Source organism: Bombyx mori, chromosome 25 (genome assembly GCF_030269925.1).
Source record: "Bombyx mori chromosome 25, ASM3026992v2".
Lineage (NCBI taxonomy): Eukaryota > Metazoa > Arthropoda > Insecta > Lepidoptera > Bombycidae > Bombyx > Bombyx mori.
The window spans coordinates 3,255,802-3,270,836 of record NC_085131.1 but is presented as its reverse complement, the minus strand read 5'-3'; the positions used below and the strand labels follow the sequence as shown (position 1 = coordinate 3,270,836).

General features: G+C 40.3%; 2 protein-coding genes across 2 annotated transcripts; one reads left to right on the top strand and one right to left on the bottom strand.

The window, feature by feature from the left end:
• Positions 1-1,256: 1,256 nt before the first annotated feature.
• On the bottom strand, positions 1,257-6,167 carry LOC101745175 (lopap). The gene is made up of 4 exons (XM_038020312.2): positions 5,348-6,167; positions 4,262-4,487; positions 2,977-3,081; positions 1,257-1,516 (listed from the first exon to the last, which is right to left on the bottom strand). The coding sequence occupies exons 1-4, from the start codon at positions 5,456-5,458 to the stop codon at positions 1,323-1,325; spliced, it is 636 nt and encodes a 211-aa protein (XP_037876240.1). The 5' UTR covers positions 5,459-6,167; the 3' UTR covers positions 1,257-1,322.
• Positions 6,168-7,457: 1,290 nt separating this feature from the next.
• LOC101745319 (insecticyanin-A) lies at positions 7,458-14,103 on the top strand. The gene is made up of 4 exons (XM_004923321.4): positions 7,458-7,735; positions 8,993-9,224; positions 12,385-12,486; positions 13,830-14,103. The coding sequence occupies exons 1-4, from the start codon at positions 7,514-7,516 to the stop codon at positions 14,018-14,020; spliced, it is 747 nt and encodes a 248-aa protein (XP_004923378.2). The 5' UTR covers positions 7,458-7,513; the 3' UTR covers positions 14,021-14,103.
• The last annotated feature ends 932 nt before the right edge of the window (positions 14,104-15,035 follow it).

Sequence of the window (15,035 nt, the reverse complement as noted above, 5' to 3'; positions counted from 1 at the left end):
TTAGTATTAAGAGCCCCGTTTGCTGATTTTTATTCAATGACAATCAAAGGGTAAAACTACAGTCGCGCATCGAAGCTGACAGCACAAATTTTTTTTTTTCTAGAACAAAAATTAATAACAAAGGATGAGTGAATATTTATCTAAATATTTATAATATGTAGGAATGAACTTGTGATAATTCTGGCTTTCCGTCTGTTTAGAATCTGTGAGAGTACACTATTGAAAAAGAAACGAAATATCGGAAAGATAGATTTTTGGGTTCTTAATAAATTATGACTATTTTACATAGACAATACCTAATTTTATTTAATCTATTTTCATATTAATGTATTTCACTTTTCAAATTTCAACCACTAGCCACTTAGCATCCTGTGTATTTTATCTGTACACCTTTTTATTGTTAGTAAAAAACAGCCTAAACTTAAATCTAGGTTATCATCGCCTCCGAATTCATTTTGACACAGAATTTGTCATTTCAATGTAGTTAATCGAATTATCTAAAATAAAAACTTGTAGTTTATTTTTATACCTATCTGATTGCACTTTATTATCGAAATTCCACGAACCAGAATCGATTTAGGATCTTTTTATTATCAACATTTACCGTAACATGTATCTATGCGAAATTATCTTACCTCCGTAAGCAGTGGCGGTATCATAAAAGCTTTTAACTTTAGTGGAGTTCCACGTCTGACGGTGGATCCGCTGTACCTTTTAGACCCAAATCTAGGTATGCTATTGGGTATTAGTGAATTATTTTCCAATAGATTTTAATGTCTCCGTCCATTTTGAAAGAAATTCAAATTAATTACATTATAGTTTGGTACCCAATTTAAGTTCAATGATGAGAGTCTAAGAACAGTCTGAGAAACTAAAAAAAAATTTTGTTCTGTCTCGATTCCCTTTATGGGTTTTATTTCTCCAGAAAAAAATACAATACATACACACACACAACGCATACAAATATAAATGTAGATAGTCCAAATGAAAGAGAGTGAAGTGTTGGCCCACAAATAGCGGTAGGCAGCGGCTTGGCTCTGCATTCTGCTGCTCTGGCATTGCTGAAGTCCATGGGCGACGGTAACCACTCACCATCAGGTGGGCCGTATGCTCGTCTGCCTACAAGGGCAATACAAAAAAAAAGGTTAAAGTTTGGCAATGAAGAAAAGAAGTCTCCAATATTGGTCTACAATTCAAGAAATTGATTGCAGTGATTACTGTTGGCAGAAGATAAAATAAATTCAAAATCAATCGAATCAATACAAAATACACAATTATTCTTTATTTAATCACAGTCAAGTAAATTAATCAAGAAACAATCATCACCAGAAGTTGCTTGTGAAGAAATCGGTTTTGAATTGATCCGTGTAGGAGCAGTCTTCTTCGGAAAAATCTTTAAATACGAACTGCTTTCGGTGCTCGGCCAGTTCTAGGTAATTCGAAAGAGCAGTCTCTACTTTCTTTTGAGTATCGCCTTGCAGTTTGTTCTTGGTTCTCGTGAGGATCCATGTGAAAACTGGAGGTCAAAACGTGAACACACATCCACAATTAGTTATAAGAGTATTTTAAATTGTCTATCTGTTCATTTGTAAAAGATCTCGTGGACGAAGCCCCATGCGCTGGACTGATCAGGTGAAAATCCTTACCAAAACCCCATTTAAGGGCGATCGCGAACTATGGAGAACAACTGTCAAGAGTTTAATAAACAAGGATTCACATGACCAAGACTGCTTTGCCAAAAGTAACCGACTCTGATGATGATGATCTGTTCATCAATCAAAAGATACATTCGGATTCCACCATTTCTAGTAACTACCTTTTCTCTGCTCATAAGGGACAGAGAAACTCAGGACTCACTCAGTGTTAGTTTGTTACCGTAGCCTATAAAAAATATTATCATATGACTAGCTGTACCCGTACGCTTCGCTGGGCATTTAAAATTTAAAAAAAAAATAATTTTCGGTAGGCAGCGGCTTGGCTCTGCCCCTGGCATTGCTGAAGTCCATGGGCGACGGTAACCACTCACCATCAGGTGGGCCGTATGCTCGTCTGCCTACAAGGGCAATAAAAAGTAAATAAAAATTAACATTATTATTTCTCATCCTCACAAAGATTCTCATCATAAACGCCCCCGCAACTGGGGTAGGGAGTCCAACACTCGTATAAATATTAGCCTATCGATGAAGTACATGTATTTTCTACATGGATACCAAGTTTCAAGTCAATCGGATCCATGGTTCAGTAGTTATAACGGAACATCCGTAAAAACCACTGTAGATTTATATATTAGTATTTAGATTACTCCCGCCTTCCTTGAAAAGTGTGATCGAAGTTTCAAATTGTATTTTATTTAACGAATATCTTTAGAGCAGGGAGTTATTGTAAGACTGCATGACTAGATGCCACCGCTCAGCTTATATCTACCGCGAATCAGTCCAGCATTCCAGTTTGACGGGTGGAACAGATGTTATTATTTTTTTTCCTACCTAAGCTGATAGCCTTGAGAGGCTATTTCAGCGTAACCTTAACAAGTAGGTGAGTTCACGGGACTCGAACCTGCCGATGTTGGTAACACGAACCCTAGCAAGAGCCATGATTTGCAGAATCTACCACCGGATCGGAAACGCGACCCACTGAGAAGATCCGGCGAGAAACTCGGTGGGCTGTGTCTATGGGTTCATTCGCTCGTCGAGCCCTTCGTCGCAAGCGACGGCGCCGAGGACGGTGACCGGTGCTTGTGGTACCTAAAAGCACCGTTAATGGATCGGGAGGATCCGTAATGATGTATTTTGGGCAAGGTGTTATGCAGTGCCTTCTTTCTCATATCTAAAGCCGGGGACGGCATCCACGTTATGTTAACCGCTTAAGGCGTAGTGGGCGATGAATTTCCCCTAGTCTTAAGTTTTACTACAATGGTTAGAGCGGTTACTATGACCCCAAATAGAATAAAATGTTTGAAGTTTTGGTTTCACTGACCATAATGAGTCCTGGTTTTCTTCTTCAACGTTTTACACGTGTACGCTATGGCGTATTCATCGTAATCAGTGGACAAGATGAAAAACGGAAACTGCAGAACTTTATCTGTAAAGGAATGTAGTCATTTTTACAAATCACGTTAATCGACTTTCGTAGATCTGTCATTGTGACCGATTAGTGGAAATTCTGTTAATTAATTACCATCTTAATTTAACTTTCTTTTATAGCTTAGATGGATGGACGAGCTCACAGCCCACCTGGTGTTAAGTGGTTACTGGAACCCATAGACGTCTACGACGTAAATGCGCCACCCACCTTGAGATATAAGTTCTAAGGTCTCAAGTATAGTTACAACGGCCCTACCCTTCAAACCGAAACGCATTACTGCTTCACTGCAGAAATAGGCAGGGTGGTGGTACCTACCCGCGCAGACTCACAAGAGGTCCTACCACCAGTAATTATGCAAATTATAATTTTGCGGGTTTGATTTTTATTACACGACCAGTCACTACTTAAATGTTCTTCAAAATAATTTGTATTACTGAAAGCTTAAAATTAGGAAAATAAAAATCGGAGCCTTAAAATAAGAATGTCGATCGTCTTGAAGAGAACTATTCATAGAAGCAAAAGCCGAAGAAATAGACGTAACGGTTGTATAGCCTGTAGTATAAGTGCACGAATAGTAAGCAGTAGAATACTAAAAAAGGATACTCGATCGACATTTTATGTACGTTATTTTGTGTCTGTTTGTCTGTTATAAAATTGTTATTTATTACAATCCTTATTTCCAAACTCGTATTCCGAATATGATTTGTCTTATATCTATTTGTCTGTTATCAAACTGCTATTTATTAAAATCCTTAATCCAAACTCGTATTCCAAACATGAATGTGCGTTCATTCTTAGTTACTTCATGGGTAATGACCTTTTTTTTTTGAAAACCTCAGATATACAGAAAGGACCTCCATTATCCAAGGTACATTATTTATTACGTTGTCTTTGGCCGAAACTAAAAGACATGATTGTCAGACCGACTAACTTGGGGTGACCAAAAAGATCATTACCACATCTAAGCAAAAATACTTTAATCGATTTGGAGGACATAGAAAAAGAAAGAGGAAAAATGAGAGATGACAGTGAGTAAAACAGGGAACAAGAAATAAAACATGTGAGAAAGGCTTTTGTAAAGAAATTTGAGACATTAATAATAAATATTTTATAGATAACTGTGCTCATCAAAGTGAACCTATATGAAGGGTCTTTATACTAAAGGACTCTTTCTTACCACCGCCCTCGTGGCTGACAATGAACTGAGCCTTGTTTCCAGCATCAAACGTGGGGTCGACTCTTGCCAGGTAAGACTTCTGGGTTCTATTACCCCCGTCGACATTCACGTACGTCTCCCGTAGGGTGTAGCCAAGGTTGTCTTCCTGGAAGTCCAGGGTGGCACAATCGTAGATTGGCCGTCCATCGCTTGCATAGCTTGCAACGTTGTACCATACCCCTGAAAACTGTAATTTCACCATAAATGAACGTTTTTCTGATCATGCGAATGTTTGAATTCGTATTTGGTTCACTATTTATCCCTAAAGCCAACATTCAGCCAGATTCAGAAAGTAATTGTAACAATAATGGTCATGTTATTCGAAATATACAGGGTGAAAAGGACATTTGTCCCTGAAATTGATGTCGTCGTGGTCTAAAAGATAAGACGCCCGGTGCATTCGTATCAAGCGATGCGCCGCTGTTCGGATACCGCAGGTAGGTACTAATTAATGTAAAGAAATACGTACTTAACAAATGTTTACGATTGATTTCTGCGATGAAGGAATAATATCGTGTATTAACAATCAAACTCGCAAAATTATAATTTGCGTAATTACTGGTAGCAGGACGGCTTTTGAGTCCGCACCGGAAGGTACCACCGCCCAGCCTATTTCTGCCGGGAAGTAATAATGCGTTTCGGTTTTAAGGGTGAGGTAGCCGTTGTACTGGAAAACTGAGACCTTAGAACTCATGTCTCAAGGGGCTGCGGCATTTACGTTGTAGATGTCTATGAGCTCTGGTAACTACTTAACATTAGATGGGCCGTGAGCTTTGCCACCCATATAAGAAATAAAACTGATATTGCTATAAACTTTAAAAGTTGGAAAGGCGTTATACAATACAAGTGAGACTTGTACCTCATTTTTGGGGGTGAATGGCGGTAGTCACGTTGTGATGCGTGCGACAACTGCATATCAGATGAGTCGTTAGCTGGTCTTTCAGTTAAGGGCCATAAAACAAAGTAACTCGGAGACCTAAAGCCGTTTGAATTTACTATTGAACGGCACGACTCTAGCCTAATATATCTGCATACATGATCACTTACCTTAGTATAATCCAAGTTCTCTTGCAGCTTCATATTTGGACACTCACCCGGTAGCGTGAACTCCGCTCCTGAAGCGCCATACAAAGAGATACAGAGCAGAAACAATAACATTGTTAAAACGAGCGATTGGTACGAACGTTGCAGATCAAATGGTCTCGCACCCCACGCGGTAATTATCCAATAAAACCGACGATCTTAATAAAGACGGCTCGAGCTGAAATGGTCGCGAATCGGACGCAGAATCCAATTGCCGAGACGAGGTATTCTGATAAATGCTTAAGGCGTATGTATAGTGGTTGATTTTTTTACGATATATCATTTTTGTATCATTTTCCGTAAATAGGTAGAAGACCTCATGAACCAAATAGTGCTTACTCATATTTCGATCATGTTGAGATAAGAGGTCAAAATTTCGATTATCTTTCTAATAACAAAAATATAAACGACTATTTTTTTTTTATTGCCCGTGTAGTTAGACGAGCATACGGCCCACCTGATGGTAAGTGGCTACCGTCGCTCATGGACTTCAGCAATGCAGGGGCAGAGCCAAGCCGCTGCCTACCGTTAAACAGTTGGATAGGGACGGGTTTGGAGCTACAGGAGCAATGAGAATCAAATCAGCAAAATTCATGAATTTACCCAACATTGGTATTGAATTGTGCCCTGAAGGATCTATGGGTCAGTACTAACAACTTGGCTCCATTTGAAATCCTGGCTTCATGTGTACCAGTTTCAAGGGAGTGACGATGTCCATGCGCTAGGGTAGCTTTAATATCAGGTGCCTTGTGAGCTCGTCTGGCTGTCCAAAACGAAATCAAATATATCAAAAAATAATAACCAAATTTCATTTATTTATAGAAGTATGTGAGCAGTGCCTTATGGTTAGGTCAAATTTATTTACAGATTCCATTATGTTATCAGCATGAGCATTATATAAAATAATTAAAATGAATTAATGGATAGCGTACGAAAACATTACCGAGAAATTTTGTTATTCTGTATTGTTTATGTTAAATAAATTCGTTTGAAGAAATACTTAGATAAGCGTTTTCCAGAAACTCGAGGCCCCACAGTAGTCGAAATTCGACTATAATTAATTGGAATTGTAAGTTTGTACACTATTATGATTGTATTTTATACTTCTTTAATCACAAATTTCGCCAAGACAACAATATTTAATCTCAATTTGACAACAGACGTCAAGAACAAAAGTTTGACAATAAATAGTATGCATGCGTGTGTGCGTCAAATACATGGTATGTAGTTCTGTTATAGTTATGTAGTTTCTTTATTGATTTAATGTATCTTTTATGCATTATTTAAAAAAAATATTAGCATTGTGCACTTCTTCTCTGTATTCTCTATACGGGTGGAAAATTTCATACTCCTCCGTCCGCACAATTTTCGTAAAAAGGGATACCAAGTTTTTGCTTTACGTATTAATATATAGATAGCATTACTACAATAACGATATAGTTTGGCGGGCGGGCATCATTATTCGCAGTTGGTATTAATGACGTTCATCTACAAAACCAAAATCGGAGAACCAAAGTCGACGACATAGCTCTCAAAGTCAGCAGGCTAAAGTGGCAATGGGCCGGTCACGTCAGTCGAACCAACGACGCCAGGTGGGAGAAGAAAGTCCTCGAATGGAAGCCACGGATGGGTACCAGGAGCGTGGGGCGTCCTCCAACCAGGTGGACCGACGACTTAGTGGGCACGGCGAGAAGTCGTTGGATGCGGAAAGCGGAGGACCGCATTCTGCGGAGGGCATTGGGGAAGGCCTTTGTCCAGCAGTGGGCAGATAAAGGCTGATGATGATGATGATCTAGAAAAACTTTGTCGTAATTCAAATAATCGATAAATACATTCGTTACGAAGCGATTCACTCGCAATCTGTCAGCAACTCGTAGTATTATGACGGTAGTCATACATTAACTATTTTATTGTTTTATCTGTAAGGAGACACAGAGTCAATGACACTTAAGCTCCACAAATACTAGGTACTCTTTCATAAGCTCGTCCTTAGAGAAATAAAAAATTAATTGCATCCAGGACTTACTACAAAAATACATCGACATTTTCCTGACGTGAATATCTGGCTTAACGCAAGACACAGTAGAACAATTCTTATTATACATTTCTCAGGAGCCAGCGTCATGACCTATGATAGCCTCTGTATTTAATTATATGAAAGACAGATTATCGCATACTCAACGCTACTCAATTGCTCAATATTCGTTGTCCCACGAAGACTCGTTTCGTATTACAATGTTAATAAAACATTTAATATTTGCTGCCAGTTTTTGTGTTGTTCACGCATACTTCACTTTACCAGGAAAATGTCCGGCAGATGTTCAATTACAACAGGAATTCAGATTGGCTGATGTATGTATCTACATTATATTAAAATTGTAATAGAAATTCTCCTTTCTGTTACAAAATATTAAATAGTTTTAAGGTATCATATTTATAAAGTCACCAACATTTTTATTAGTAGATTTTTGTATGTTTGTGATACAAATTCGTAACTTCATACGATAAATTGTTCTCGTATTCCATTCTTCTTGACAAATGTAAATATATATATTTTTAATAAACTGGTCATTTTGATTTGATACATATGCACTTTTTAGCTAATAAGACCGTACCTAGTGTAAGAAAAACACTACTAAAGCTCAACAAACTATACATATGCGCTTTATATATAATAAGACCATAACCTAGTGCAGGAAAAACGCTATGGCGTAACAAAATTTATGTCGCAAATACCACAACAATGATACTTGGTGAAGGAGAACCGGGTTACTTAGGTTAATTTATGTTACGATGATATTTAAAGAATTAGCGATTGAAAATTTTATAAAAAAACAGCGCTTTCCCTATTTTTGATCGACCATACGTTTTCCCGCCGTGCACACTAGGTCGTCAGTCCACCTGGTTGGAGGCCGCCCCACGCTCGTGGTACCCATCCGTGGTCTCCATTCGAGGACTTTCCTTCCCCACCTGGATGCGGAAGGCGGAGGACCGCATTATGTGGAAGGCATTGGGGAAGGCCTATGTCCAGCAGTGGGCAGATAAAGGCTGATGATGATGATGATGATGATACGTTTTGGTTTTGACAGCAAATTCTACAGTGCTGTTTGGAGCTTCAGTGATTGTTTATGAAAAAGAAATTAGAAACAAACATTAGTATACCTGGTAAGGTTATTTGTGATCCCATATTACATTGCAACTAAACCAAAAAAAAAGCAAGTAATCACTATGTTTATGCTAGGTTCTAAAAATTTATTAGTGCCTAAAACAGATTTTTGGAAGAGTTGCTCCATTTACTGGTGGAAGGATCTTACTGGTGGTAGGACCTTTTGTGAGTCACCGCGGGAAGGTGTAGGTACCACCACCCTGCCTATTTCTGCCGTGAAGCAGTAGTGCGTTTTGGTTCGAAGGGTCGGGCAGCCGTTGTAACTATACTTGAGACCTTAGAACTTATATCTAAATGTGAGTGGCGGCATTTACGTTGTAGATGTCTATGGGCTCCAATAATCACTTAACACCAGGTGGGCTGTGAGCTCGTCCACCCATCGAAGCAATAAAAGAAAATAAAAAAAACCATTCCTATTTTAATTTATTTCTTTTACATTTCAGTTCTTCGGTAAATGGTATCAAGCTTATCACTATTCCAGCGATGAACAGCAGCAGAATAATTGCTCGGTCCTAGAGCTTCAGACCAAGCCCAGCGGCATATACCTGAACCAGTCAAGGATAGATAGGGGCTTGTTTCACCGTTATAGTATCGCTAAATTGGAGATACCGTCGAATTTAGAAGACGCTGCTAAATTAAATGTCAAGTTTTTCTTCGAAAACGCTCCTAGGAGACGTAAGTGCTTCGAAATATATATATTTATATAAATTTATTTAAGCGTCCAGACGCTTCTTTTTTTTCGTTTCGTGGCAATGAGTCGAATTCATTGAGCAAATGTGTCCGGCGAGGCGCTCCGGTTCATGGTCAGTGGCGTAGCTACCTAGGGGCTAAGCGGGGCAGTGCCCCGGGGCCCTCAAGCTCAGGGAGCCTTCCAACCCTTCCCAGAAATCTCGATCGAAATGAACTTTTGGAGATTTCTCCCATTTTCAAAATAAAGATGACAAGTTGCAAACCCACTTTAATCATGACAACTCAGTTGAGAGAAATTCAAAAGTTATTCCTAAGGAATTCCCCTAAATTCTTTCTGTAGGCTGGCAATGTTCTCAATTTGACAGATAGTGATATTTGCGTTTTATTATTCATCGACTCGGCATCGACGTACATACTATAGTGGGAAAAGACTTTTTCCCCAAGAATGTTGTTACTGTTTAATATTTTTATTACCTAAGCTACTAAATCTTTGCAGCCCTGCAGTGCACAAAAAAGCTTAAGTAGCTTAGCATTTTTAAAGTACATATTTGTATATTTAATATTTTTATTTCATAAAACCTAATCAGTTTACATAGCTGTGGGGCCTCATTTTTTAATTTGCCCCAGGCCCTTGGTTACCTAGCTACTGTTCATGGTCGATTCTTAACGACGCTCCTATTATCCGACTCAGGCCACAGGGTAACGCAAAGCCGCCGTTGCGCAAAACATGTCTTGTCCGATACCCCGGATCCACTCTCAGTGATTTAGGCTTTTCAAGCACCGGTCATGGCCCGTGGACGAGCGAACTCACATTTGAGTGGGTCGCGACTTCGATCCTGTTGTCGATTCAGCGAAACACTGCTCTTGTTAAGGTCAGTGTTAGCAAACTTTTACTGGTGGTAGGACCTCTTGTGAGTCCGCACGGGTAAGTACCACCGCCCCGCCTATTTCTGCCGTGAAGTAGTAATGCGTTTCGGTTTGAAGGGTGGGGCAACCGTTGTAACAACTAACTATACTTGAGACCATAAAACTTATATCTCAAGGTGGGTGGCACTTTTAGGTTATGGATGTCTATGGGTTCCAGTAACCACTTCACAATAGGTGGGTTACAAGCTCGTCCACCAGTCTCAGCTTAGATATAATAACTCCTTAGGCTATTAGTGAATAGGTAGGAGTAAAAGGACTGAAATTTCTCGACGGTACGTTTGTTTTTTTTTTTTTTCCATAGGAGAAAATCGCCGGATCCCCACCCGCGCGGCAGGTGGGGTATGTGGGAGTTGAACCTCACTAAAAAACTCCTGCCGCTCACAACCGGCGCCCTACCTCGGACCGGGCCGGAGCCCAATCGGGGCTATTGAAACGGCGGGACAGGGTTGACGCAAAGCACATTACATCCATCCCACCGTTCCACGGACGCCGGACCGGCGGCCGCCAGCGACACGACCACCGGTTCCCTCGTTCAGCGGGCCGAGAGCCCGCTTTGATGGCGCCGCGTTAACCTTCCCCCAGAGTGGTCGGGGGAACGCGGTCTACCATCACCCGGCTTCCTACTGCGGGTGATGGTACGCCACCCCACGTCTGGGTCTCTCCCCGCACAAAACGGGTGGGACCCCTAACTCTTAGGGGGCCAGGTCACGGATACGACCCCGGTCCCGACCCCCTGCTCGGCGGCGGCGGGTTTCTGCGTAGTGAGGAGAGCTTTGCCTCACTCGCCCCGCCGCCTCCTTCTGCGAGATGGTGCACTCGCAGAAGTCGAGCATAGCATTCCATGACTCATCGCCGCCAAGCATCGACGCCACGACGCCAGGCAGCGACAAGTCAGGTCCTATCTTTGCGACCAGGACACGGCGCTGCACCTCCCAAGCGGGGCAGACAGCGAGCGTATGCTCCGCCGTGTACAGGTCGTGTCCACAATGGTGACACCTCGTCGTCGGCTCAGCCCCTATCCGGCGCAGGTACTTCCCGAAGCATCCGTGCCCGGTCAGTCGACGGTACGTTAACCAAACTTGGCAGACGACAGCAACAAATACAGAAAAAAGTAAATTAAATTATTTCAATGACTAATCCACCATGTCGGATGTGAGTAATCGCGTTCAATAACGAACTTAATCTTGAACTAGGTGCGTTCTAAATTAGTGATAATTTTTAGTAAGATTACGACGATAATAATCGTTAATCGACGTTATCTAAGGCTGTACACGGAGTCGGTATAGTTAAAACTCAAATTACAAGTTTGTTTAATTATTTGTCTGTACTAAAAATAAACTTGAAAGGCACACTGTTGTTTACAACGATTATCGGTGCCGGGGGTACATTATAGGCGCAGGGGGCGACGCAGGAAAAATCGGTAGGAAAGGCCCCTTAACACTCGTATTGATTAGCGGAAGAAATTAGCGGAGCAGTGGTCCCTAAACTCCCCTGTTAGCTACAAGATACTGGGTCGGCTCATATCATCGTCGTGCCCTAAAGGATATGACGCTCGCTGCAATTGTATCAATCGATGCAATGGGGTTCGAATCCCGCAGGCGGGTACCAATTTTGCTAATGAAATACGTACCTTACAAATGTTTACGATTTACTTCCACGGTGAAGGAATAACATCGTGTAATAGCAATTAAACCAGCAAAATTATAATTTACGTAATTACTGGTGGTAGGAAGACTTGTGAGTCCGCAAGGGTAGGTACGACCACTCTGCCTATTTCTGCGGCGCAGCAGCAACGCGTTTCAGTTTGGAGGGTGGGGTAGCCGTTGTACCATAAAATAATCTTACTCATGTCACAAAGTGGGTGGTGTAGTTTATGTTGTAGACGTCTATGTGCTCCAGTAACCACTTAACACCAGGCGGGCTGTGAGCTTGTCCATTTATATAAGCAATAAAAAATAGATCATGTCACTTCTGAACGATTTATTAGAACAGTATTTGATGAGAGTTTTCAGAATTTATGTTGGTTGAATTCTACGGTAGATCCCAGTACTCATATTAAGATATCCAAGATGGCTACAAGGGGACTCTGCTGATAGGAATCTCACATGACTCGATCATTCCAACTAGCCAGTAAACAGTTTGTATAGAAGAATTTTCCCAGTTATCATGACAGCCAATGCGTTTCAAGTTTTGTAAAAATATTAATTTTTTGTTGCAGTGAGGATAAGAAGATATCCATTTTCCGTTTTGGCCACTAATTACCAATATTACGCTACCGTCTACACGTGTCAGTACAGTCCACTAACAGATAAGCATTTTAGTAAGTAAATTTTTAGGACATTTATTATATACGTATTGGCTTTATTAATCAATTGATAGATAGCATCTAAGTGCAACCAGCTGTTGTCACCAGCGATTCCCAACTTGTGGTACGTGCACTCCGGGGGGTACGCGAGGTCGAGGTCTCATTGGGGGCATATGAAAATTATATTTGGAATGGAGGAAATGTTGAGCAGTTAAAACACTAAACTTTATATAAGCATTATCGTAGTGCATTAAGTCTAAAATACGTAGCTTAAAATGATTTTAATAACTAATAACTAACTAAGATGCTGGACTATGAGCATTGGCTTGGTGAAATGCAGTATATATGCTTATCGAAGGTTATGTCTCTTAAGAGAAACCAGACGCATTTTTAGACGTATGGAGTACGTCCCTCCTTCAGGAGAGGGATAATCATAACGAAAAAGTTTTATTAAATAGGGTAAGTCGGTGTGTCATAATGGATTTTTGTTTCCTGCCTATTCTAGTAGCCTCCAGGAGTTATTCTAGATTCACCAAACTAATAGGTGAGCTCACGGGGCTCAAACCGGGAGTATTGCTAACACTGGCCCTAGCAAGAGCAGTGCTTCGCAGAATCTACCACCGGATCGGAAACGTGACCCACTGAGAAGATCCGGCGAGAAACTCAGTGGGCAGTATCTATGGGTTAATTTACTCGACGAATAATGGATAAGAGGCCCGCAGTATTCGTATCTTTTTTTGCCTACCTGTTCGTTGGTAGTTTAAAAGATTATTTCAGCTACTTTCGGTAGGTGAGCTCCAGGAGTCAACCTTACAGACTTTCCTAATACTGAGCAGGATCCTAGCTAATGCAGTTCCTAGCTTGACAAGAGGTACTTCGCCTTCAAGGCCCAATGCCACTGGTCAAAGATTTATATAGCGGGAATGGAGTTGTCGCGCCTAAAACAGTAGTGTCCGGAGAGCGAGGCCTTTCGAAATTGACAACTGTGCTTTTCATGGGGTTGATGCGATGCGCCACTTATATTCTTATATAAATATAAATACTTATAAAACTGAGACTTAGAACTATGTTTCAAGATAAGTAGCGACGTTTACGAATCTGGTAAACACTCATCTATCTATCTAAGAAATAAACTAGAAGGGAACGAAAAAAGGTTGGGAAGCACTGGCACAACTAACATTTCCCATACAACAAAATTCTTCAATGTAGTACCTAAAGATGGAATCCGTTTGTCATTTTTGTTCCAGTCTACTGCTTCTGAATGCTCCCTTACTTACTCTTGAATTCTCTCTTAAGAAATGATGGAACAACCGACTAACTGAGTCAATAAAACCTAAAAATGTATTTATCTTTTTCAGTCTACATCTGGATTTTATCAAGGAATCCAATCTTGAACGATGTGTCGAAAGAATTAGCTACGAAGCCACTAAGTCAACTTGGCATTGACGTAACGAAGATCAAGAAAGACGATCTTACTAGATGCACTCCGAAATATTATGAAGATTCCCAAACTGAACCAATGACCTTTAGATATCCTGTACCAGTATAGATAATACATCTTTGTCAAACGTACAAATAAAAGAAAGGGTGAATAAATCATTTAAATCCATTAAAAATTTTATTGAAGTGATATTTATTTTATTATTTGGCAAATTGCGAAAACTATTGTGGATTGTTTGTGAATTTATCAAGGTCAAAAGATTTTTGGACGCTACAACTTTTAAGCTATTGTTAATTTTCTTAAAATATATGTCCGTAATGTGTAGGTTTATGGTTTTTTTTTGTCATATCGCCCGTAAAGACGAACTGTTATATCCCTAGCCTGTATAGACTAATGCTTACCAAACACCTTACTCATCATAAACCCTCTTACAATGATTTCATAAGAATATACCAGTCTCAGTTCGGGTCAGATCTTCATTGAAGTGGAACGTTTACCAATTTTCCTCAATATCTCCAAATTCTTTTATTATAATTAGTTATCTATATATATATATATATATAAATGATATTTATTTCTTTTTTATTGCCTAGATGTGTGGACGAGCTCACAGCCTACCTGGTGTTACGTGGTTACTGGAACCCATAGACATCTACAACGTAAATGCGCCACACACCTTGAGATAGAATTTCTAAGGTCTCAGTATAGTTACAACGGCTGCCCCACCCTTCAAACCGAAACGCATTACTGCTTCACGGCAGAAATAGGCGGGGCGGTGGTATCTACCCGTGCGAACTCACAAGAGGTCCTACCACCAGTTGCTGTTCGTTAGTCTCGCTAAAACTCGAGAATTTTGGTCTTGAATTATTTGTGGAAGTCCAGAGAAAGTTTAAAAGGTAGATAAATATGAAAATGCTCGGAATTAAATAAAAATAACAAATTTGATTTTCCTTTGATGTGTCCCCTGTCGGACGGATTCCTTTTGTTTGTTTTCAAGCAGATCCGTTCTCAACATCGAGCTGCATGATAGTTTTTTTTCTTACCTACCTACCTATGCTAATAGCCTTGAGAGGCTATATCAGCATTACCCTAGCGTGTAGGTGAGCTCTCGGGGCTCAAACCA